Below are 23454 nucleotides of genomic sequence, written 5' to 3' on the forward strand. Positions count from 1 at the left end.
TTGCTTGATGCATAGAGGGTTTCCTTTTGGAGTCATAAAATGCTCTGAAACTAGATAAAGATGGTTTCACAATGTCATGAATGTACTAAGTGCCACCGAGCTATACATTTTAAAATGGTTAATTCCACCGTATGTGAATTTTACCTCAAAAAGATAGTGGAGGCAAAGTGATAGACTGAGCAAAATGTGCTGCTTTAAGACCAGCAAAGATCCTTGACCAAGAGTCATAAAACTCTACTTTTCTAGGTATCTCATTTGAAGAAGACAACACAGATTCTTTGGAGGTTTTTTTGATAAAATGTGCTTTTAGAAAGAGAGGGGTGTGAAAAAAAAATACTTCAGCAGATGGGTTGCCTGTTTCTGATCTACTACATTGTGTTATATGAAGCTTTTCTGAAGATGTTTCAAAGTAGGTAACATTTGAGAAGGCTATGAAATACTAAATGCTGGGACCATGTTTGGGGAACAGACAGAAAGAAAGAGGAGACTTAGGAAGAACTAGAGGGAACACTGGTTTGATGAGGGCTGGGAGGTATCAGGGGCACTGAAAAAGCCTCTTGAACCAAAGCCTGGTTCCGCTAAAAACCTTGTAGGGATATTTGTCACTTTCCTACTGCCCAGCATCCATAGCATCCATTCTTCCTCTCCAAGGGCACACAGATTCCCTTTTGGGGAAGTTCTTCTCTTCTATTGCATGCAGGTAGTCAATGAAGCTGCCCCGCCCACCCACTCTGAAATTGCCTGTTTCGAGGCGCCTCACTCCTGGGACATTGACCTTCCTGGGTGGGGGTGGTCTTGCTGACTGTGTAAAGGACACATCCCTAGAGCAGCCCCCTGGTTTCCTTCTTGGATCCTGCCCTCTTCTGGTTCTCCAGCCTCTTGTCCATTTGGTGAGCACCCCAGCACCCCTCTAACGTAATCCCTTCTGAAGTTATTGGGAGCTGGGCTGTGTTACTTTAACCAAAGCGTCCTGTTCCCTGCTTGAGCATGAACAACATGGTCGTTTCAACAGACTTGAAATGCTGACAGGTAGCTGCTGGTGGAATTTGGTGCCCTGGGAAGGACTGGCTGGGAGTCAGGGTGGGGGACTCCAGCTCAGACGCCATGTCCTAAACACCTACCAAGTGCCAAGCCTTGGGTTGATTTGGTAGAAAGGTATGGGAGAGAATCAAAGGGAATAACAGCGAAGCCTGGGTTCCATAGCTAGAAAGTGGGTTGATCTACAAGCCAGGGACCCACTGGAAGAATTGGTCACCCACAGATTTAGGGCAAAGATGAGCATTAGTGAGCTTTTTTTCGGTTCTCTCAAACAGCACAGCATCCCTCTGTCCTTGCTCATGTGAACCTCATCTGCCCAAAGGCAGTGCGTGTGTGTGTGTTTGGAGGGATGTGGGTTGGAGGGAGCTCCAGATTTCCCCTTGAGGGCTTTCCCTTTGGGCAATTCTGCTAGTAGGGCCAGATGTTGATTATAAATAGGTTCAAAAGATAAAGACAAGCTGGCCTCTATATTTCGTTGCAGTCTTCTAGTTTCTTTCTTAGTAACAGGATTCATTAACCACTGACCACAGCACGACGTTGGTCAAAACCATCTAGATAGATAAGTAAAGAAGTAGAAAACATCCCTTTTGCTTTCTGGGAGTTAGGAGTAAAACATGCCCAGATTCTGACATTAAGAATGTCTTTTTTTTAATGTAGAAATGCATACAACTTAGTGTAGTAAAACCTGAATATTGAAACATGGAGCACACTCTAAAGTTTCACTATAGGACGTAAATACCTGAATAATGGAGAGATACACCATGTTTTTAAATGAGCCACGTCAAAATTGTGAAGATGTCAGTTCTTCCCAAAGCAGTATGTGTTAGATGTGTTTCCAATTTAAAAATCCCCAATTTTTCATAGAACAAGCTAATCCTATAGTTCATCTGGAAAATAAAAATGCCAAAATCTACCAAGAAAATTTTGAGAAAGAGTGAAGTAGGCCTACACTATCAACTCTCTAAATATTCCATAAAGCTGTATTAATTGAAGTGGTGTCATATTAGCACAAGAATAGACAGGAAAATTGATGATCCAGAATAGAAAATGTTGGAAATAAACCCAAATATTTAACTGAGAACTTATGTACTTAAAATGCCAGTTGTGGGAGTTCCCATTGTGGCTCAACTGGGTTCAGGACCCGACGTTGCCTCTCGTAGGTGGCAGGTTCCATCCCTGGCCTTGCTCAGTGGGTTGAGGATCCAGCACTGCTGCAAGATTGCAGATGTGACCCTGATCTGGCATCGCTGTGGCTGTGGTGTAGGCGGGCAACTACAGCTCTGATTCGACCCCTAGCCTGGAAACTTCCATATGCTGTAGCTGCAGGCAAAAAAAAAAGAAGGAAAGGAAGGAAGGGAGGGAGGGAAGGAAGGGAAAGGAAAATAAATAAAATGACAATTGAAATCAGTAGGGAAGGAATGGGCCTCTTATGATGTAAGGACGGTTCCTCCTATTCTAGTTCTTTTATTTCTTAATGTTTCTCTTGTGATCTGTGCATAAGTTACATAACAAACAAAAGCACATAGTAAAACTCCACCAGGGTAAATGTTACACAAAAACTCGATTTCGTAAGTCCTCTTGTTGTGTTACCGTGAAGTTAATTCAAACCAGTGTTTTATCAGTAAGTGGTATTATCCTAAACTTAGAGATTATGAAACTTCCCCTGTGCACAGCTGACCTCACAGCAAACTGAGGAAGTTCCAGGTGATTCTGAGGCAGTTGCTTATTCCCACAGACACACGCAAGTACAGCTTGAGACTTTCCTCCCAGCCCCGTCCCAGAAGGGTCTTAGGTAACCTGGAAAGAGAACAGTAGCCCACAGCCATTATGCCACAGCCAACACCAATCATGCCACAGCCAAATCCGCATTATTATGGCACATGTGATTTTGTAAGCATATCTCTGTCTTTGCAGATATACTATGTGGGTCTATAACTCTGTTTATCAGCGAGTCCTCCCTGCAAGCGTGGTATGTGTCTGTGCTCTGAGGATAGATGCAAAGGAGAATGAGCCTGGCTCCTGCAGGGAGCAGGGAGGAGGGAACATGCTTAAAAAGAGTGTATTTTATTTTATTTTTTTTTTGTCTTTGTTAGTTCTAAGACCCCACCCAAGGCATATGGAGGTTCCCAGTTGAATCAGAGCTGTAGCTGCCGGCCTGCACCACAGCCACAGCAACACAGGATCCTTAGCCCACTGAGCAAGGCCAGGGATCGAACCGCATCCTCATGGGTACTAGTCGGGTTCGTTAACCACTGAACCACGACGGAAAGTCCAAAAAGAGTATGTTTTAATCTAGCCCTGCGGATGCTAAGATGAGCAGTGTGTAGGGTGCTTGGCCGAGGACACAGAGAGGGGGGGTTCCCCCAACAACCTGATCAGAAGTGATTCTTGAAAGACGAGTAATAGCTGGACAGGAGGAAAATTGGGTGTAAAAAGAGAGAAAGAGACAGCATTGCAGCAGAAGATACAGCTTGAGCAAAGGTACTCAGGATAAAAATAGCTCCAGGTAGGAGTTCCTGTCATGGAAACTCCCAGCACCTTTCTGTTTTTAATTTGTATTATAAACAACATTTTCTCTGAACTTTTCCTCCAGGAGCCATGGGAAGTTTGGTTTCTTGGCCCATTCTCCTCCCTTATGCACAATTTATTGTCCAACTTGTTAGTCCGAAACCCTTTATAAATTCTGTTACCTAAATCTCATATAGTATTCAGCTGTCCAATTGACATTGTTGTTATAAGCTTGCTTTTTGTTGCTGTCATGGTCCACTCATTCCTTATAAATGCCTTTGCCTGATTTCCAAAGGCCAAGTTCTCTGTGCTGAGATTTGCACCTGTGGTATTACGCTGGCAAGTGGTTTCATGTCCTTAGGTCTTAAAATACTCTTCCTTCTCCTCCCTGCCCCCAAAGAGGAAACTTGTTGCTTGTCTGGGAACTGGCTTGCTTAAGGTGATAACTTCTCTTAAATTTGTGTAGACTTAATGAATTACCAAAAAACAAAAAGAAGAAGAAAGAAAGGAAAAAAAAAAAAAGAGAGAGAGTTCCCACAGTGGATCAGTGGGAAGGAATCTGACAAGTATCCATAAGGACACAGGTTCAATCCCTGGCCTTGCTCAGTGGGTTAAGGATCCGGCATTGCTGTGGCTGTGGTGTAGGTCACGTACGCGGCTCGGATCCCATGTGCCGTGGCTGTGGGTGTTGGCTGGTGGCTACACCTCCACACCTCCAATTTGACACTTAGCCTGGGAACCTCCATATGCCTTGGGTGTGGCCCTGAGAAGACCAAAAAAAAAAAAAAGTAAATCTGGTTTAAGAAGTGCTTCCAGGATCATCTGGTCTAATAGAAATGATAGGCAAGAACTGGCAAAAAGATTATGTAAATTCTTAATAAAATGTTCATCACTGTGATATATACAGAGATGAAGGATTGATGCCATTAATATATAATTGTATGTCTCTAGTTTATATAACACAAATCTTAGTCAACCATCAAGTGTGAGCTCAAAGCTGGAAACAGAAACCAATAGCAGTTTCAGTAAAGGCGATCATCTTGCCCTGTGGTTATGAACTGTAATCATTTCTTAATTGTAACTTGGAGCACCTTGTTTTCCCAGTAATTAACTAGTTTTTTATTTTTACCCTTGCTACTGAGGACCAGAGTCACTCTGTTTTCACCGAGGATGGCTGTTAGGGTGGCATCATGCCTTGATTATGCTAACAAGGCTTTATCCTTCATGCATCCAACAAATATTGACATTGCTCTGCCTTTCCAGCACATTCTCCAGAGCACACAGTGCCCCCCCCCCCCAACAAACACACACAAGGCACTCAACAGGCTCTCAGAAGGGTTTCCAGCCTGCAAAGAGTTGCATAGAGGCAGCAGGTCTGGTTTATGGAGGAACCCCTGCGCTGTGGCTACCTCATTGGCGAAGGCGAAGAAATGAGCATTCGGTGCACGTGGGCGCCGTGCTAGCTATTTTATATACATTAGCTCATGCGATAATGAGGCTAAGAGAAGCGTGTGTTCAAAGGTATTATTTTCTTTCTATTGTACGTTATGGAAATAACCCATGTTGAATTAATTAACACCTTGCATTTGAAATCCTGTCTATATAAGCAGGTTCTGGTTGATTTCTAAAGCTAATCTGATGCATAAATGGGGAAAGGGGGTAAACCGTGGCATGGATGTAAGGTTTTTTTAAATTCTCATATTTATGCTTGGTGTACAGAATTTGTTAGGGAAAAAAAAGTCTTAAACAGGTTGAAAGACTCTTGTTCCAAGGTTTTTTAGAGCATTATTCAAGAAATGCAGGAGTTCCCGTCATGGCTCAGTGGAAACAAATCTGACAGGTCCATGAGGTTGCGGATTCGATCCCTGGCCTCGCTCAGTGGGTTACGGATCTGGCATTGCCATGAGCTGTGGTGTAGGTCACAGACGTGGCTCGGATCTGGCGTTGCTGTGGCTGTGGTGTAGGCCAGCAGCTGCAGCTCTGATTGGACCCCTAGCCTGGGAACCTCCATATGCTGCAGGTGCAGCCCTTAAAAAAAAAAGGCAAAAAAAAAGAAGAAATGTGGGAAAATTGACCTCTGCTCTCCTTCTTTCTTAGATACATTCCACCGTTGATCTGGGGGAAAAGCGGGCACATCCAGACAGCCTTGTATGGAAAGATGGGAAGGGTGAGGTCACCACACCCGTACGGGCACCGGAAGTTCATCACCATGTCCGATGGAGCCACTTCGACCTTTGACCTCTTCGAACCCTTGGCTGAGCACTGTGTGGGAGGTGAGCTGGTTTAGGTCCTGTGATTGGAGTGGCTGAGTCAGTGAGGGAGGAGACTCCAGTAGGGCTTTCAATAGCATTGTTGAATAGCTTTTCAATCCTCTTATGAAATACATAAGCTTTGTATAAGAACTTGGAGCCCCGGTTCCCTGGGCCCAGGCCTCTGGTTTGACGACAGCAACAGAAGCTGGACTATCTAAGTGCTTTTTATATGCTCTCATCTCATTTAACCCTCCCAACAATCCTGAGAAGTCAGAGCCTTATCATCCTTACTTTGCTGATGAGGAAACTGCAGCTTAGATGCAGGGTAGCTGGTCTTATTTGTGGCATAACAGCAAAAAACAAAAGCTCTTAGAGGCCCTCTTCTTAGGTTTCCAGGGGTCTGAGACACCTACTTCTCAGAAACAACCACAATTTCTATTACTGATGGAACTCGCATTGCTCTGTCCCAGCTACACAGTGAACACTCATAAAAGGCTTCACAATGAGGGCTTTTGAGGAAGTGGAGTTAGATGGCTGCATCCTTTAAAAGCTGATCCTGGAATTCCCACTGTGGCTCAGTGGCTAATGAATCCAACTAGGAACCATGGGGTTGAGGGTTCAATCCCTGACCTTGCTCAGTGGGTTAAGGATCCGGCGTTGCCGTGAGCTGTGGTGTAGGCCGGTGTCTATAGCTCTAATTCGACCCCTAGCCTGGGAACCTCCATATGCTGTAGGAGTGGCCCTAGAAAGGGCAAAAAATAAATAAATAAATAAATAAATAAATACATACATACATACATACATACATAAAACCTGGTCCTACCAGAAGAGAACATGTCTTTTGAGTTGCGTAGCATTCAGCAGCACCTCGTTTGTTTATTTTATAGCTGCTCAGTAGACATTTAGGGGCAAATTCTAGTCAACATCTTGTAACTCTCAGTATTTAAAGCAGCTAGAACTGCTGAGTAGCTAGACAGAGTTTCTTATGTTCCCTCTGCCTGGAATGCTTGTCCCAGACCTTCTCAGGTCTGCCTCCTTGTCACCTCCTTAGAGGGATGGTCCCTGCTTCCATCTAACTAGTGTTTCCTTCCCAAGAAATTCATCCCTCCCTCCTGCTGCCACTCTCTAAACCTGTTTGTGTAGTTGTCTATTGTCTGACTGCTAGACTGTAGGCATCCCCAAAGCTCAGGGAACAGTCACAGGAGGAATGAACAGAAATAGGTTGGGCGTTCACTGTGCCTTTACAATGTGTCTGATCTTTCAAATATTTATTTCTCTACCATATACCCAGTCACACGTTCCCCTTGTTTCTAATGCTCTGACTTCTACTATTAAGGCACGAAATTTAATTTAACCAACCTGCTCTCCCAGGACAGAGGTGAAAAGTGGAAAAGGACAAAGCACTGATTCTTTTTTGGTGCGTGTCTGTGTCTTTCTGTCACCCCTGCCCCCCAAAAGGACTGATGAGGTGGTTCTGAAAGGTGTTTACATCCAAGAAAGGCTCTAAGGAAAGCAGCCCCTTTTTCCTTTTTATGATTTTTTCTGACTACAAAAGGAATAAATACTTTAGAAAATGTAGTTAATACAGAAAATATTTAAAAAGAAAATAAGACTCATCTGTAATCCACACCCAGCAAGCTAATGTTAACATTTTGTTCCATTTACCTTCAGGTCTATGCAAAGTTTTTCCAAAATTTAAATTACTGTACATTATATTGTATTTTCCCATGTTTTAAAAGTCTAAAAGTCTCAGTAACAAAAGTTTAATGATTGCTTAATAGTCTACAGTGTGGTCAAATGGTAATTTAATCGTTATATTTTTGGACATTTAGCTTGCATATAATTTTGTTATTTCTAAATTCTTTGCAAAGCATCCTTAATCAGAATTTAAGGCAAAATTCCAAGATGTGGAATTGTAAGGTCAAGGTTTATAAACATGTTGAGGTTCTTTATGCATATTGCGTAAGAATCTTTAAAGTTGTTTTTATCTAAACTTTCAGAAGGAAAATTATGATCAGATTTAATAACCCAAGCACTATCTTTCTTTTGAAGAAAACATATATAAATCTCTCTCCCACCCTTACTCCTCACTGGTACCACTATTAGGATTCTTGTGTATGATTCCAGAGTTAGTGTATACATTTATAATCATAGGTGTCTTTTTTTCTGCACACAAACGGTAGCACATATAACCCTTCTTTGCACCTTGTTTTTTCCTACTTAATACCTATTGAGGAGCTTGCCATATCAGTGTATATAAGGATGTCTCATTGGGGGGGGGGGCGGTGCCTGTGGCATATGGAAGTTCCCAGGCTAGGGGTCAGATCAGAGCTATAGCTGCCAGCCTACACCACAGCCACAGCAATGCTGGATCCTTCACCCACAGAGCAAGGCCAGGGATAGAACCCATATCCTCATGGATACTAGTCAGGTTCTTAACCTGCTGAGCCACAACAGGAACTCCAGTGTCTCCTTATTTTTAAGGGCCACATAATATTTCATCATTTGGATATGTAAAAATTTATTTAACCAGACCCCGATTTCTGGACATTGAGGTTATGTTCAGTCTTTTGCAGTTACAATCTAAACTGTATCTATATGGTTTTGTGTATATGCTATACATCTGTAGCATAAATACCTGAAAGTGAAATTGCTGAGTCAAAGAGGTCTGTGCAAACACTGCTTTTTATTTTTCCACGCATTCATTCATTCATACAGAAATTCATATAGAAATTGAGTTATGTTCAGAAACACGTAGCAATTTGATGAGTAATTATATACCTGTTGAATCTAATTATAAAAAATGGAGACGTATTTTTTGTTTCAGGTGTCTAGTAATTAATTTTTATTAGAGTTTATTTTTCAAAAGCCTCTGTCCCTAATGAATTGGAACTTTTAAAATGGACTCTTTACCATAAATAGTCTGGGAAGTACTTTCACAAACAGCACCAGCTGGAAGGGAACAATATGCTTTCCCAGAGAAATGAGTGAAAGATGGATATTAAATTCTCTCCTCCTGTTTTCTAAGCCAGGGCAGCATAGCTGTGTCCCTTTCCCATGTCAGATTTATTGACTGTCTCGGGGTCTCTTTCTCTACCATGTAGATGACGTTACCATGGTCATCTGCCCTGGAATTGCCAATCACAGCGAGAAGCAGTACATCCGCACCTTTGTCGACTACGCCCAGAAAAATGGCTACCGGTGCGCTGTGCTGAACCACCTGGGCGCCTTGCCTAACATTGAGCTGACCTCGCCACGCATGTTCACCTACGGTAAGCTTGGGCCTCGGCCAAGTGCAGGTCCCCTTATTTCTGGTCCCCCTGCAGGTGTGCTTCTGCTTGTGCCCTCCTTTTCTAAGTTTAAGACTTGCATTCCATTGCGAGAGATGGTGGGGCTCACCTTTGTAACAGCAGCCACCATGTACTGGGTGAAACCACATCCCACATCAGCCTTTCAGATGAACACCATAACCATCCCATCTCATCCCATATCATCGGGTCAGAAACTAACTATAAGCTCCCAGGGGAAGGTCTTGCCCAAGGCCCCCTGCTGGTGAGTTAATGCTCTCCGAATGCTCATTCCTAGGGACCTTGTGACTGGCAGGCAAGCGCTGTGGGTAAAGCCCATAGATGTCAGCGGGAGGGGCATATGGCACATTAACAACACAATAGATTTCTAGCCACTGGAGCAGTTCTCTGGTGGCTCAGTGGGTTAAGGATCCAGCATCATCATGACATGAAGTTCCCAGGCCATGGCTTGGGTTCGATTCCTGGCCTGGGAACTACACACACCAGAAGGCCCAGCCAGAAAAGCAAAAACAAACAGCAAAACAAACAAGCCATTTGAGGACAGGAATTGGATCTTAGAATTAGTCAAATGTGTCTTGCCTTTCTTTGAAGTCCTGGTTAGGTAAGGCTCTGTGTTCTGGACTGCTCGTTCTTTTTTTTTTTTTTTTTTGTCTGTTTAGGGCCACACCCTTGGCATATGGAGGTTCCCAGGCTAGGGATCGAATCCAAGCTGTAGTAGCTGCCAGCCTACGCCACAGCCACAGCAACACGGGATCTGAGCCGCGTCTATGACCTACACCACAGCTCACGGCAACACCAGATCCTTAACCCACTGGAGCAAGGCCAGGGATCAAACCCACATCCTCATGAATACTAGTCAGATTTGTTTCCCCTGAGCCATGATGGGAACTCCTGGACTGTTCGTTCTTGATCTAAGTCTCCCTGCAAATTAAATATACACACATAAATAATAAACACTTAAATTGTGTGTCTGTCTATGCACCAACATTTGGGATGTTTACAACCATATCAATTATAATGTTCTTTCATGGGAAGCAACTGAAAATTATATCTACTGTCTCAGCATAATTGATTTTCTGTTTCTTCATCGTCCCATTCTTTATTTCTATGTGCATAGTTTTTATTTAGGTGCAGTCATAGTATGTCTATCTACGATGGCTTAATTTAAATAACTATATTCACTAACATAAAGATGCATAGTCATTATATTTAATCTCTTAAGAACCACATTGCTCTGATTACCCTGTTATAGTTTAACCATTCTTCTTTGTAACCATTTAGGTTATTTAAAGTTTTTTCAAATTTTAAATAATGATGCTATAAATATCTTTTGCACAGAATGTTTCTCTTCTTTTTCATGACTTCTTGGGAATGAATTTATCGGAGTAGAATTTTAGAGTCAACATCTCTATGTACGTTTGTACACATTGTCAGATTGTCCTCCAGCGAGGTTGCTCCAATTTACGCTGCCCTTGGTGGCGTGTAAAGGCGGGTAGGGAAGCGCAAGCAGACGCACCTGCCCTGTGCCAGGCTGGGAGCTCCCCATCTCATTCCTCTTCTGTGTGCACTCTCACCTAAAGATACCCATTCTACGGACTCTATTCTGTTCAACCCTTTGGTCAGTGCCTTGAAGATCTAGGTGAAGATCCAGATTTACTCAGAACACAGGCACATGGTGAATAATGAGTAAATGGGAGACAGGTTTGGATCCGAAAGACAGAAGCAGGCAGACACCAACAAAAATGAAACAATGGGGAACAATTATAAGGTCCTTTCCTTGGATGTGCAAATAAATAGTCTGCACAAGTAGAGGGTGGGAAGACGTGGCATGGCCACAGGGCCTGGGATGGGAGTGCTGCCAAACGGCATGATGTGCCAACAACAAGACAAGAAATGCCAACGAGAGCGCTTAATGTGTGCCCATCACAGTGCCCCTATTTCCCGTGGATGTAATCCCGTCCACCTCCACAGCAACCCATGAGGCAGTTAGTAAGTAACACTGTGATGAAGAGACTGAAGCTCAGAGAGGGTAAGTAATTCGGTCAGGGCTTAGAGCCCGTCAGTGGAAAAGCCAACCGACAGCCTGAATCTGCGCCCCCCGCCTGCCTCCACCATCTGCGGAGAAGAGCTGGGTCTGCGCCCTTGCAGGTCCCCGCGCCCCAGAGGGCTGAGCCGTGGAGACAGATTAGATTAGGGGGCATTTGCGTGCAACCTGGGGAGGCTAGTGGCTGAAGGAGCAGGGAAGACTCAGTGAGGGACTTGGTCACCAAGGGGCTTCCCCAGCCCAGCCATTGACCAGCTGTGTGGCTTTGAGTTTGCTGAACCTCCATTCCAGATTCTTCAACTGCAAAGTGGGAGTTGGCGTTGTACAATTAAATATGGGTTACTAAGGACTTCGCAGGCAATCGAGGGCCTAACCTTTAGGAAGCACTTATTAAATATTCGACTCATTCAAATACTTAAAGATCCATTAATGCCCGTGAGAGATGAGCAGGGCTCTGTGTGGTCCAGATAAATAAGACGAGTGCTGCAGGGGAAGATGGGAATATCAATAGCAATTCCAGTGTGGTGTGATGAGTGCACCAGTGAGAGGGTCTGCTGTGCACACAGCAGCAGCGTGGAGAAATCAGCCTGTCTCACAGGCAAGGAGTCGGGCATGGAAGGAAGGCTTCTCCCAGGAAACACCTTTGAACCGGGTCCTTAAGGTGAGGACGGGTTGGAGTTCCTAAATAGAGGGGAGTGGGCTGTGGGGGAAACAGCATCACAGCTGCCTTGCAAGAGTTCCCATCGTGGTGCAGTGGAAATGAGTCCAGTTAGTATCCAGGAGGATGCAGGTTCGATCCCTGGCCTTACTCAGTGGGTTAAGGATCCGGCGTTGCCGTGAGCTGTGGTGTAGGTCGCAGATACGGCTTGGATCCTGCATTGCTGTGTCTGTGGTGTAGGCCAGCAGCCGTAGCTCTGATTCGACCCTTAGCCTGGGAACCTCCATATGCTGAGGGCGCAGCCCTAAAAAGACACCCAAAGAATTTTAGAAGTAAATACTTATAGTTTATTACATTTTAGTAGCTTTCCAGAAAGACAGGTGACCTAGAAGATTTGGATGATTTTTCTAGCTGTGCTTTTGCTTATCACTACGTCTTTTAACTGTTGAGGTGCATTGTTTAACCACTGGTTAAAAAGGCCAAACATTGAAGGTTAGGTAGTTAGATTATAACTGTAACTCTTCCCTAGATGGTACAAGAGTGATAGTTTTGTTCATTTGCTCAATTGGGGTCCACTTTAAAGAGGTCTTGGAGTCATTATCCTCTAGAAAATATATAGTGCCCTAAATGCTCATAGTTCTCTGAAACTTTACCCCAGTGGCCAGAGACAAGGTGATGGGAAAAGATGCAGGATTTGGATTCAGGGAAGACTTGTTTCTGCTCCCCTGCCTCTTATGAGCTCTGAGAACGTGGATACAACAGTGAACTCTGAGTTTGATTCTTTTTTTTTTTTTTTTTGTAATCTAACTACTTAAACTTCAATGCAGATTTTTGCTTTCCTCAAAGTCTGCATAGCAAATAATCTTTACCATGGTATAAAAAAGTGAAAAAATTTCAAAACCAGGTTTGATGGAAAGATGAATTCACTGAGTTTGCTTTGAACGAATATGGGGGGAGGGAGGAAATAAAGGCATAGATGAAAGACCATTGGCCATGGCCATGAACAAGGAGAGTTGACTACATGATTATTTCTACTGTTATATGTGTTTGAAATCTTTCTCAACTAAAAGGAAAGGAACAAAAAACTATCGTTAAAATAAACTAATGCATTACTATTGGGTCACCATCACCTGCAGCATGTGTGTCCTAATTCGTAACACCGGCTCTGAAGAGACCATAAGCTTTGTGCATCATTAGCCCATCTTGAGAACTCAGATATTAAATATATACAAAATCAGTCTTTTAAATGACACTGAATAATTCCTATTTTTTAGTTTAATTTTTATTTTAAATTGGAGCATAGTTGATTTACAATGTTGTGTTAGTTTCAGGTGTCCAGCAAAGTGGTTCATTTATACATATACATATATCCATTCTTTATGAGATTCTTTTCCCATATAGTTATTACAGAATACTGAGTAGAGTTCCCTATGCTAACCAGTAGGTCCTTGTCGGTTATCTATTTTATATACAGTAGTATTTATATGTTAATTCCAAACTCCTTATTCCTCCCCCCACCAGGTGTTTCCCCTTTGGTAACAATAAATTTGTTTTCAAAGTCAAAAAAAAAAAAAAAAAAGCCAAACAAATGTGACCTTAGGTCAAAAATCCAGAACTCGGACATTTTGTTGAAATTTGAACAATCAGATATCTTTGGTAGCTTCGAGAGAAAGTGTTTATGCTTCCTTCAGTGCTATTGATACAACTTTAACTTAAAAGAAAGGTTTTTTTTAAAGAGTGAAATTTTGCAGAGTTCCCCTCGTGGTGCAGCGGAAGTGAATGTGACTGGGAACCATGAGGACAAGGGTTCGATCCCTGACCTTGCTCAGTGGGTTCAGGATCCGGCGTTGCTGTGACCTGTGGTGTAGGTCACAGACGGGGCTTGGATCTGGCATTGCTGTGGCTGTGGTTTAGGCCAGTGGCTTCAGCCCCATTTCGATCCCTAGCCTGGGAACCTCCATATCCCATGGATGTGGTCCTAAAAAGCAAGGGGAAAAAAAAAAATGAAATTTTGCTATTCACAGCAACATAGATGGACTTGGAGGGCATTATGGTAAGTGAAATAAGTCAGACAACAGATACCATGTGATATCACTTGTATGTGGAATCTGAAAAATACAACAAACTAGTGAATGTAACAAAAGAAGCAGACTCACAGATACAGAGAACAAACTAGTGGTTACCAGTGGGGAGAGGGAAGGGGGAGGGGCAGTGAAGGGGCGGAGACTAAGAGGTACAAATTATTAAATATAAAATAAGCTAAAAGGATATATTGTACAACACAGGGAATATAGATAGCAAATATGTTATAATTATAAATGAAGTATACTCTTTAAAATTGTGAATCATGGAGTTGCTTTTGTGTGACTCAGTGGTAACGAACTTGACTAGTACCCATGAGGATGCAGGTTCCATCCCTGGCCTTGTTCAGTGGGTTAAGGATCCCGTGTTACTGTGAGCCTGTGGTGTAGGTCGCAGATGTGGCTCAGATCCCACGTTGCTGTGGCTGTGGTGTAGACCAGCAGCTATAGCTCTGATTGGACCCCTAGCCTGGGAACTTGCACATGCGGCACATGCAGCCCTAAAAAGCAAAAAAAAAAAAAAAAAAGTGAATCACTATATTGTATACCTGTATTTTATATAATATTATACACCAACTGTGCTTCAGTTAAAAATTAAAAATAAAAAAATAAGGAAATGAGGGGTTTTTTGGGTTTTTTTATTTTGTTTTGTTTTTTTCTTGCCTTTTCTAAGGCCGCTCCCGGCGGCATATGGAGATTCCCAGGCTAGGGGTCCAATCGGAGCTGTAGCCACCGGCCTACACCACAACCACGGCAACACCAGACCTGAGCTGCATCTGCAACCTACAGCACAGCTCACGGCAACGCTGGCCAGGGATCGAGCCCACAATCTCATAGTTCCTAGTCGGATTCGCTTCTGCTGCGCCACGATGGGAACTCCAAGAATGAGTTTTAATAGATTTTCCTGGACTATTAAATAAGGAGCAATCCTTCAGCCAAGCTGGCCTGATACATTAGAGCAAAGCCCATGTTTGTTTCTTCTGACTGGTAAACTGAGGCAGTTCAAGAGTGAGCATGCTAGAACTGAACAGCCGTCATCACAGTTAGTTGCATGTCAAATAGTTGTCTATTTATGGACTTTCTGTACTTCAGTACAAGTGTATTTGTCGACTTCTATTTATGTACCTAAATATTATTAAATTTTAATTATTGCTGTTTTGTTATATGGCCTAATATCTGATAGGATTCACCTGATTCATTGCTTCTTCAGCATGTGCTTTCATCTTTCTGCATTTTTATTTTTCCAGTTGAACTTTAGAATTATTTTGTCAAGTCCTCTGTTGAATTTCTGTATTAGTCAAATGGACTAGATTAAATCTAGATCTAAATTGGGTCCATTACATTGTGGTCAGCTGAAAGTTTCCTAAAATGTCTTTTAAATTCCCTTCCCTTCCCTTTAAATAGCCCTCAGTCAGGCCAGCCTCCTCCATATGGGGTGACCGGCTATGACACGAAGTGGGATCTGGCTCCCTGGGACCTGCCACAGCCCATACAGAACATGTGCAGGTGCCAGGCGCTGCCCCGAGGGGCCTGCCCATCTGCCTGAGTTCTGTGCAGACGGCCCTTCTCTGGTCCTCCTGAGGCTTCTCCTTGTCATTCAGATCTTGCTCAAGAGACCACCTTCTGGAAGAGTCCTTCCATGACCCCTCACCCCCAGTCATTCTCTGTCTAATCCCCAGTGTCCGTTCTTCAAGGCACTTGTGACTCGGTGAAATGGTGTATTTGTTCACATGTCTGCTTCCTGTCTCCCTCCCCAAAGTCCCCTCCACAAGCTCCCTCTGGCAGTCTTTGTGTGCTGCTGTAGCCGCCCCCAGCCCGTGCCTCGAACCCTGTTGGCCCATACAGAGTGCTCCCTACATTGTGTGGCCAAGGGAGGACCAAGGGCAGGGATTCGGAAGGATGGTTTGTGGATGTGAGGTGACGTACAAACGAGTGTGTCTCAAGATGTGTTGCGTGATTATGTGACCTGCCCTTGTGCACCATGTCACCCTGGAGCAGACAGCAGGCCTGCCAGTCACTGTGATGCACTTTTGGCCTTCAGAAACTGTGGTCTTGACCAGAGGCTGACTAAAGAGGGCATCGGTATGAACCTGCATTCTTCTTTTCCTACTTTTTAACACCCCCCTTCCCCCATAAGACTTCTCTTTCTGAGAAAATTGCAAAAGACCTTTTTCCCCTTATCAGAATAACTCTGTTCTAAACCACTGAAACACTAATCCCTTGTTATTAGACATCTTTGCGGATGTGATTGGAAATTGTTGGAGGGAGTTCCCTGGTGGCCTAGCAAGTTAAGGATTTGGTGTTGTCACTGCTATGGCTCAGGTCGCTGCTGTGGCATGGGTTTGCTTCCTGGCCCCAGGAACTTTGTCATGCCAAGGGCACGGGGAAAGAAAGAAGGAAGGAAGGGAAGGAAGAGGGAGGAAGAAGGAAGGAAGGAAGGAAAAGAAAGAAAGAAAGGAAAAGAGGGAGGGAAGAAGGAAGCAAAAGAAAAAAGAGGAAGAAAGGAAGGAAAAGAAAAGAAATTGTTGGAAATGGATCTCTCTTGAACAAAAGGATTTCCTAGATGAATAATTAGACACTTCTGCGATTTAGAATGCTTCATGCTGCCTTTGGAAGATAAATTCATTAAGGAAAATTCCACATGACAGCAGTTACCATTTGTCTTGCTCTAACAGTGCGAGGCACCCACTTAGCATTCACGTGTATTAGTTCCCTGGTTCCTCCTGATGCCTCAGAGGTAGGCGTTAGCTTCCCCAGATCCCAGGCTTAGGGAGGTAGAGTACCCTGCCAGTAAGTGGCAGGACCAGCATTCAAGCTGCATGATTCTTAACCCCAACTCAGTACCGCTTCTGTCACAGTGTTCATTGCCTTGTTAGGATATTGCTCACTAGAATAAAGGCGACAGAGTTCCCGTCTCGGCTCAGCAGTCATGAACTTGACTAGTATCCATGAGGATGTGGGTTCAATCCCTGGCCCCACTCAGTGGGTTATGGATCTGGCGTTGCTGTGGCTGTGGCATAGGCCGGCAGCTGCAGCTCCAATGTGACCCCTACCCTAGGAACTTGCACGTACCACAGGTGCAGCCCTAAAAAGCAAAAGAAAAAAGAAAGAAAACTTTGACACTCTGGCATTGAGAATGGTATCAAATGACTTAAGTGGCCTTTTCCTGTGAGTTGAAACAGTGATGTGGGCTCTCCACTTATTCCTAATTCTGAAGCACTTGACTTTCTTGTGTTAGACATCAAGTGGAGAAGAGGTGCCTGAAAGCTCAGCGTTACCTTTTTTGTTGCTTGGAGGAGAGTCTTCATTCATGTCTAGTTGGGTTTAATCCTGGAATTTTTTGTTAAACTGGCTTTCAGAACCTCAATGTAAGATCAGAAAACCTTACCTTGCTTAGGGGGCAGCAGTTCCATCTTAGAAGGGAGGGTGGCCCTGTACCTGGGGTGACCATATAATTTAGTATCCCAGCTAGATCACTTTTGAGTGTAAAAGAGGATCTTACTGCAGTTCCCGTCGTGGCGCAGTAGATAACGAATCCGACTAGGAACCATGAGGTTGCGGGTTCGGTCCCTGCCCTTGCTCAGTGGGTTAACGATCCGGCGTTGCCGTGAGCTGTGGTGTAGGTTGCAGACGCGGCTCGGATCCGGCGTTCTTGTGGCTCTGGCGTAGGCCGGGGGCTACAGCTCCGATTCAACCCCTAGCCTGGGAACCTCCATATGCCTCGGGAGCGGCCCAAGAAATAACAACAACAACAACAATAACAACAACAAAAGACAAAAAAATAAAAAATAAAAAAGAGGATCTTACTAATTAACTGCATCAGAATAACAGACAGACCCCAGGACTCTCCAGGCAAAAACGGATGTGTGGTCACCCTGCTCACAGCATGCTGCAGAGATCACCCATGATCCAAGACATCTTGCCACAAAGAGCTGCAGACAGTGATCTTTAAGGAACTTCTACTTTGTTCCTGAAGATGCTTAACTAGATCATGAACATAAATGTTTCTGTAAGCTTCTCATGTCTACCATTTTCTTTTCTTTTTTCTTTTTCTTTTTTTTTTTTTTTAAGGCCACCCCGGAGGCATACAGACATTCCCAGGCTAGGGGTTGAATCAGAGTGTTTTGTGTGTGTGTGTGTGTGTGTGTGTGTGTGTGTGTGTTTGTCTTTTGTCTTTTTAGGGTCGAGCCCTTGGCATATGGAGGTTCCCAGGGTAGGGGCTGAATCAGAGCTACAGCTGCCAGCCCACATCACAGCTATAGCAACGAAGGGTCCAAGCCTCATCTGCAACCTACACCACAGCTCACGGCAATGCCAGATCCTTAACTCACTGAGCGAAGCCAGGGGTAGAACCTTCATCCCTGTGGATGCTAGTTGGGTTCGTTACCGCTGACCCACAATGGGATCTCCCTTACATCTACCGTTTTCATTGACACAGACCCATTTCGAATCGTATTTATGACTCTAGACGACAGCCCTGGACTGTGTTGCCTCTGCAACAGTCAAGGGTTATGGCAGAAGGACACTGTGGGAAGGGAGGAGGAGGAGGAAGTGGGTGAGGAGAGAGAGAGAATGAGGAAATGAAGGCAGTGAATGTGCAGAAGTTCAAGCATCTTAGTAAAACATCTGACAGGACCATCCGCTGAGAGTCACCGAGCATTGAGATGCCCAGGGACCCAGAGTTTAGGGACGTGTTGGGGAGTAATATCCCGAGCAGAACTGTGGAGAAGCATCAACTGGTCTGTGCTTTCAGGATGAGATCTGAATGTTTACCTTCAGTCAGAAGAGGGCAGTTTTCAGGATTACCCAAGTAAACAAAGCCAGGAGTTTTCGTCGTGGCTCAGTGGTTAACGAACCGGACTAGTATCCATGAGGTCGCAAGTTCAATCCCTGGCCTTGCTCAGCAGGTTAAGGATCCAGCGTTGCTATGAGCTATGGTATAGGTCACAGGCATGGCTCAGATGCCACATTTCTGTGGCTGTGGTGTAGGCTGGCAGCTGTAGCTCTGATTCAACCCCTACCCTGGGAACCTCCATATGCCAAGGGCTCGACCCTAAAAAGACAAAAGACAAAAAAAAAAAAAAAAAAAAAAAAAAAAAAAAACAAAAAAACCCAAAGCACTCATTTGTGAAAATCTTTTGAGAGAGAAAGGCAAGGCCATTGAATATGGTGAGCAAAGAGGGCTCTCACTTTATTTCTACAGCTGTTTTCTTCCGGAGTGACTCAGCTCTGCAGTAGCCTGCCCGCAGCTCTAAGAAATGACTCACATACCTTCACCAGGAAAATGCTAGGGGCTGCTCAGCCCCCAGCCACCTGCCAGCAAGCCATGTCATTAGCCTGACCAGATCACTCTCTCAGATTAAATTTAGTGGGAAAGATATTTAGGTTCTTCTCTCCTGTTCCCTGCACAGTCACACTGGCTGATATTGTGTGCTTTCGCTCCACGTGATTCAACTAACATCGGTGGCACACCCACCACCGTGTGCCAGGCCCAGGCCCAGCGTGGAGGGTACAGAGATGACGCAAAGCCTCCATCCACTAGGAACACCAAGTCTCTGGGTGCCTGTGTTTGAGCCGACTGAGTCATGTTAGTGCCATTTGGGGGGAAATGGCCTTTGAAATAGTAGTTTTCAGGCACCCTTAGCCTTGCCTTCGTTTAGAGGTTTCTTGTCCTTGGCAGTTTGCTTTTCCAAGATAGTCACGTGGTACTCAGGTCTCTAAGGCCAGGTTAGTGGCTTCTGTTTCATCTTGTCTTAAAAAGCTACAGCAAGATTAGATACTTAAATCTTGTTACTGGTGCTAATCCCTTAAGGATTAAATACATAGAACCTCATTAAAATCCTCCTATTATTGGATTCCCATCGTGGCTGAGCAGTAAACGAACCCGACCAGTATCTATGAGGATGTAGGTTTGATCCCTGGCCTCGTTCAGTGGGTTAAGGATCCAGTATTGCCATGAGCTGTGCTATAGGCTGGCAGCTGTAGCTTCGATTCGGCCCCTAGCCTGGGAACATCCATATGCCTCTGGTGCAGCCCCAAAAAGCAAAAAAAAAAAAAAAAAAAACCCTCCTGGTATTAAAAAAACAGATCACTGTAAATTTTCTTTCTTTCTTCCTTTCTTTCTTTCTTTCTTCCTTTTTTCTTTTTTTTTCTTTTTAGGACCACACCCTCAGCATGTGAAAATTCCCGGGCTAGGGGTCAAACGGAGCTGCAGCTGCTAGCCTACACCACAGATGCAGCAACTCGAGATCCGAGCCACAACCTATATACCACAGCCACAATGGGAACTTGAGCTGTAACTCTTAATAACAGAGCAGGGGGAGATGTTTCCAGACTCTGAGGGTGTTTGGTAACTGACATGGAGTGGAAATCCCGGGATGACCCAGCATCTACCAGAGGCTGATCCTGGAGCTGGGAAGACACCATGTCCTTGCCGCTCCCTTGTCTGGAAGAAAAGGCAGCTCCTCACAAAATGCCCAGCAGCTTGTCTGGGACGAGGCAGGGCTCGCCTTTCATCCAGATCAGAAATGCTTGGATTTAATTAAATTGAGGCTCCTGAAGTGCCTACACAATTAGCTGTAATTGCTCCTTAACAGCATAGCAAATCCACGTAACGAAATCCAAGTTTTGTAACTGCCCCGTGACATCTGAGCATCCTTTGGTTTCAGATATTTAGTCTCAAACCTGGGTAAAGATAGCTAGGTCCAAAAGGCATCAGATGGTGAGAAAGTAAGACTTTTAGCAATTAAAAGGATTAGCAATGAGATCCTGCTGTGCAGCACTGGGAACTATGTCTGGTCACTGATGATGGAGCATGATAATGTGAGAAAAAGGAATGTACACATGTATGTGTAACTGGGTCACCATGCTGTATAGTAGAAAATTGATGGAACACTGTAAACCAGCTCTAATGATAAAAATAAAAATCATTATAATAAAAAAATAAAAAATAAATTTTAAAAAACAATTAAAAAATAAAGTTCGGCAGTCCAATTATTTAGGTAGATTTGGGACATCAGGCAAAGGACTTGGCCTTTGAAGTTAGACATGGTCCAAAGCCTGAGGCTCCCACTCGTTCACTCACGGTGTGAGATTGGGGGTCATGTGATCTTTTTAAATCCACTTCCTCATCTGTGTTTAAGTTCCTAGCACAGGACCTGGAACAAAGTGCATCTTTCCCATTCATTTAGGTGATAATGGTTGAGGGCCCGCAGATACAGCAGTGAATGAGACCAAGAATATCTTTGCTTTTTTATGGCATTTATAATCTAGTAGATGTTTAATAGATTAATAGATCTTTAATAGATTTAATAGATTTTTTATAATCTAATAGATTTTTATGGCATTTATAATCTAGTAGAGGTTCCTCCAGTGCTAGAACGAAACAAAGATATAAATAATTAACCAAAGGATGAACAAAATTCAGCAGGATCCCAAGGACATGGGGATAATAATAATTGAAAATAAGTCCCTCAGAACTATTTCTTACCCAGGCAAATAATGTCCCCAACCAAGTCACTGCTCCAGCCTGAGAGCTATGCTGGGTGTATTTAGCACTGACTGAAACATCTTTATCTGCCTCCCATCCTAGCCATCCTCTCCAGAAAAGCAACATCTGCAATCATTTTTCGGCCAATACCAAATCAGATATGTGTGCAGGTACAACCCCTTTAAAGCCCAAGTACACCCAGGAGATGGTGGCACTGCTTTTGATGCCCTGGTTTTTGCCCCTCAGTAAGATGGCTCTGAGTCAGTACAAGTCAGCAGACCGGACTCTACGTTGTTCTTTTTCACAGCCATTTAATAGTCATCTATTGATGGAAATTTAGGTTGTTTCAATCCTTTGCTGCTACAAACAGCACTGCAGTGAACATTCTGGCGCATATGTCTTTGCACTCATTTGCATGCATCTTCTTACACATCTGCAGTATAAGGTCCCCAGAAGTGGAATTGCAGGACCAGAGGTTTGTCCTATCAAAAGCATTAATAGGAGTTCCCGTTGTGGCTCAGCAGAAACAAATCTAACTAATATCCATGAGGACACAGGTTCGATCCCTGGCCTCGCTCAGTGGATTAAGGATCTGGCATTGCTGTGAACTGTGGTGTAGGTCGCAGACACAGCCCAGATCTGAGTTGCTGTGGCTATGGCATAGGCCAGTGGCTACAGCTCCCATTTGACTCCTAGTCTGGGAACCTCCATATGCCAAGGGTACGGGCCCTGAAATAGCAAAAAGAAAAAAAAAAAGAAATTAATGCAACATTGTAAGTCAACAATAATTTAATTTAAAAGAAAAAGAAGAACTTACACTTTGAACAACTCCCAGGCAGTTCTAAAGCTGTTGGACCACACTCTGAGAACCACTAAACTGGCACATTTTTCTTGCAATAGTATTTAACCTCAATGCAGCTTTTCTGATTCACTCTACAAGAACCATTACTAAAAAGGAGCTTTAAAGATTGCTTTTGTTAGGAGTTTGATAGGCCCATAAGAGATGCCTGGTTGGGTTGAGCAGGGGCTCACCCCCTGTGGAAATCTGGCTTTGAGACAAGATTTGGAAAGCTGCCCAAGAGCAGAGCAGCGCCCCCATGTGTGAAGGTTGCTTACTGCAAGTGAAAAGGACTGGCCCAGAGACTGGCCCTGCTCCAGGTGGTTCCACATACCCTGCAGGTTGAGACCCCCTGCATGAGGCTGTGCTGGCCTGGCCTAGGCTAGATGCAAAGGGGAGTTGTTGAGCCGAGTCTGTGACCTGCACCACAGTTCACGGCAAAGCCGGATCCTTAACCCACTGAGCGGGGCCAGGGATTGAACCTGCATCCTAAAGGATGCTAGTCGAATTCATTACTGCTGAGCCACAACAGGAATACCCATCTTTTTTTTTTTTTTTAAATGAACAAAATCCTTATTGTCTTTATGCTGGCCAGTCTTGTGCATGTTTCTTACCAAAATCCCTCGCCTCCCCTGTTAGGTTTTATTTTGTCCCCCTTGCAGAATCTGGGGTGGGCCTTAGAAGGATGTGATGAATCCTTTCAGTCATCTATGGCCACCAACCTCCTCCTCTTAGCAAAGCTGCTGGGACATAACATGACTTCAGGGAGTTCCCGTTGTGGATCAGTGGTAAGGAACTCAACTAGCATCCATGAGGATGCAGGTTCGATCCCTGGCCTTGCTCAGTGGGTTAATGATCCGACATTGCTGTGAGCTGTGGTGTAGGTCACAGACTCGTCTCAGATCTGGCGTGGCTGTGGCTGTGGTATAGGCCAGCAGCTGAAGCTCCGATTTGACCCCTAGCCTGGAAACTTCCATATGCTGCAGGTGTGGCCCTAAATAGACTGAAAAATAATAGCTTCCCAAAGGAACACCAGTTGACATCATCCCCCCAGGGCACACTGGGCCCTCACACCCTCTCCATTCAGAAGTCTCCTCTGTGCATTTCTGAATGGGTTTGCCTCCCTTGGCACCCGTCCCTATGTCACCAAGAACATTTTGTCCTAATCCCACAGAGCATCGTGGCCATCCCTCTGGCATAAAGATTGTCTCTCCTTCCCTTCTCCACGGTGACAAGAC

At 44.2% G+C, this 23454-nt stretch overlaps 1 protein-coding gene across 1 annotated transcript in view; it reads left to right on the plus strand.

The window, feature by feature from the left end:
- The window catches only part of ABHD2 (abhydrolase domain containing 2, acylglycerol lipase), a 115720-nt gene that overhangs the window by 63574 nt on the left and 28692 nt on the right, over nt 1–23454 (plus strand). Inside the window, exons 4-5 of the mRNA XM_047797789.1 lie at nt 5644–5819; nt 8903–9070. Coding sequence (XP_047653745.1) covers nt 5644–5819; nt 8903–9070 — 344 coding nt within the window. The remainder of the gene's footprint in view (nt 1–5643; nt 5820–8902; nt 9071–23454) is intronic.

This window comes from Phacochoerus africanus, chromosome 9 (assembly GCF_016906955.1).
Source record: "Phacochoerus africanus isolate WHEZ1 chromosome 9, ROS_Pafr_v1, whole genome shotgun sequence".
In the NCBI taxonomy this organism is placed as follows: Eukaryota; Metazoa; Chordata; class Mammalia; order Artiodactyla; family Suidae; genus Phacochoerus; species Phacochoerus africanus.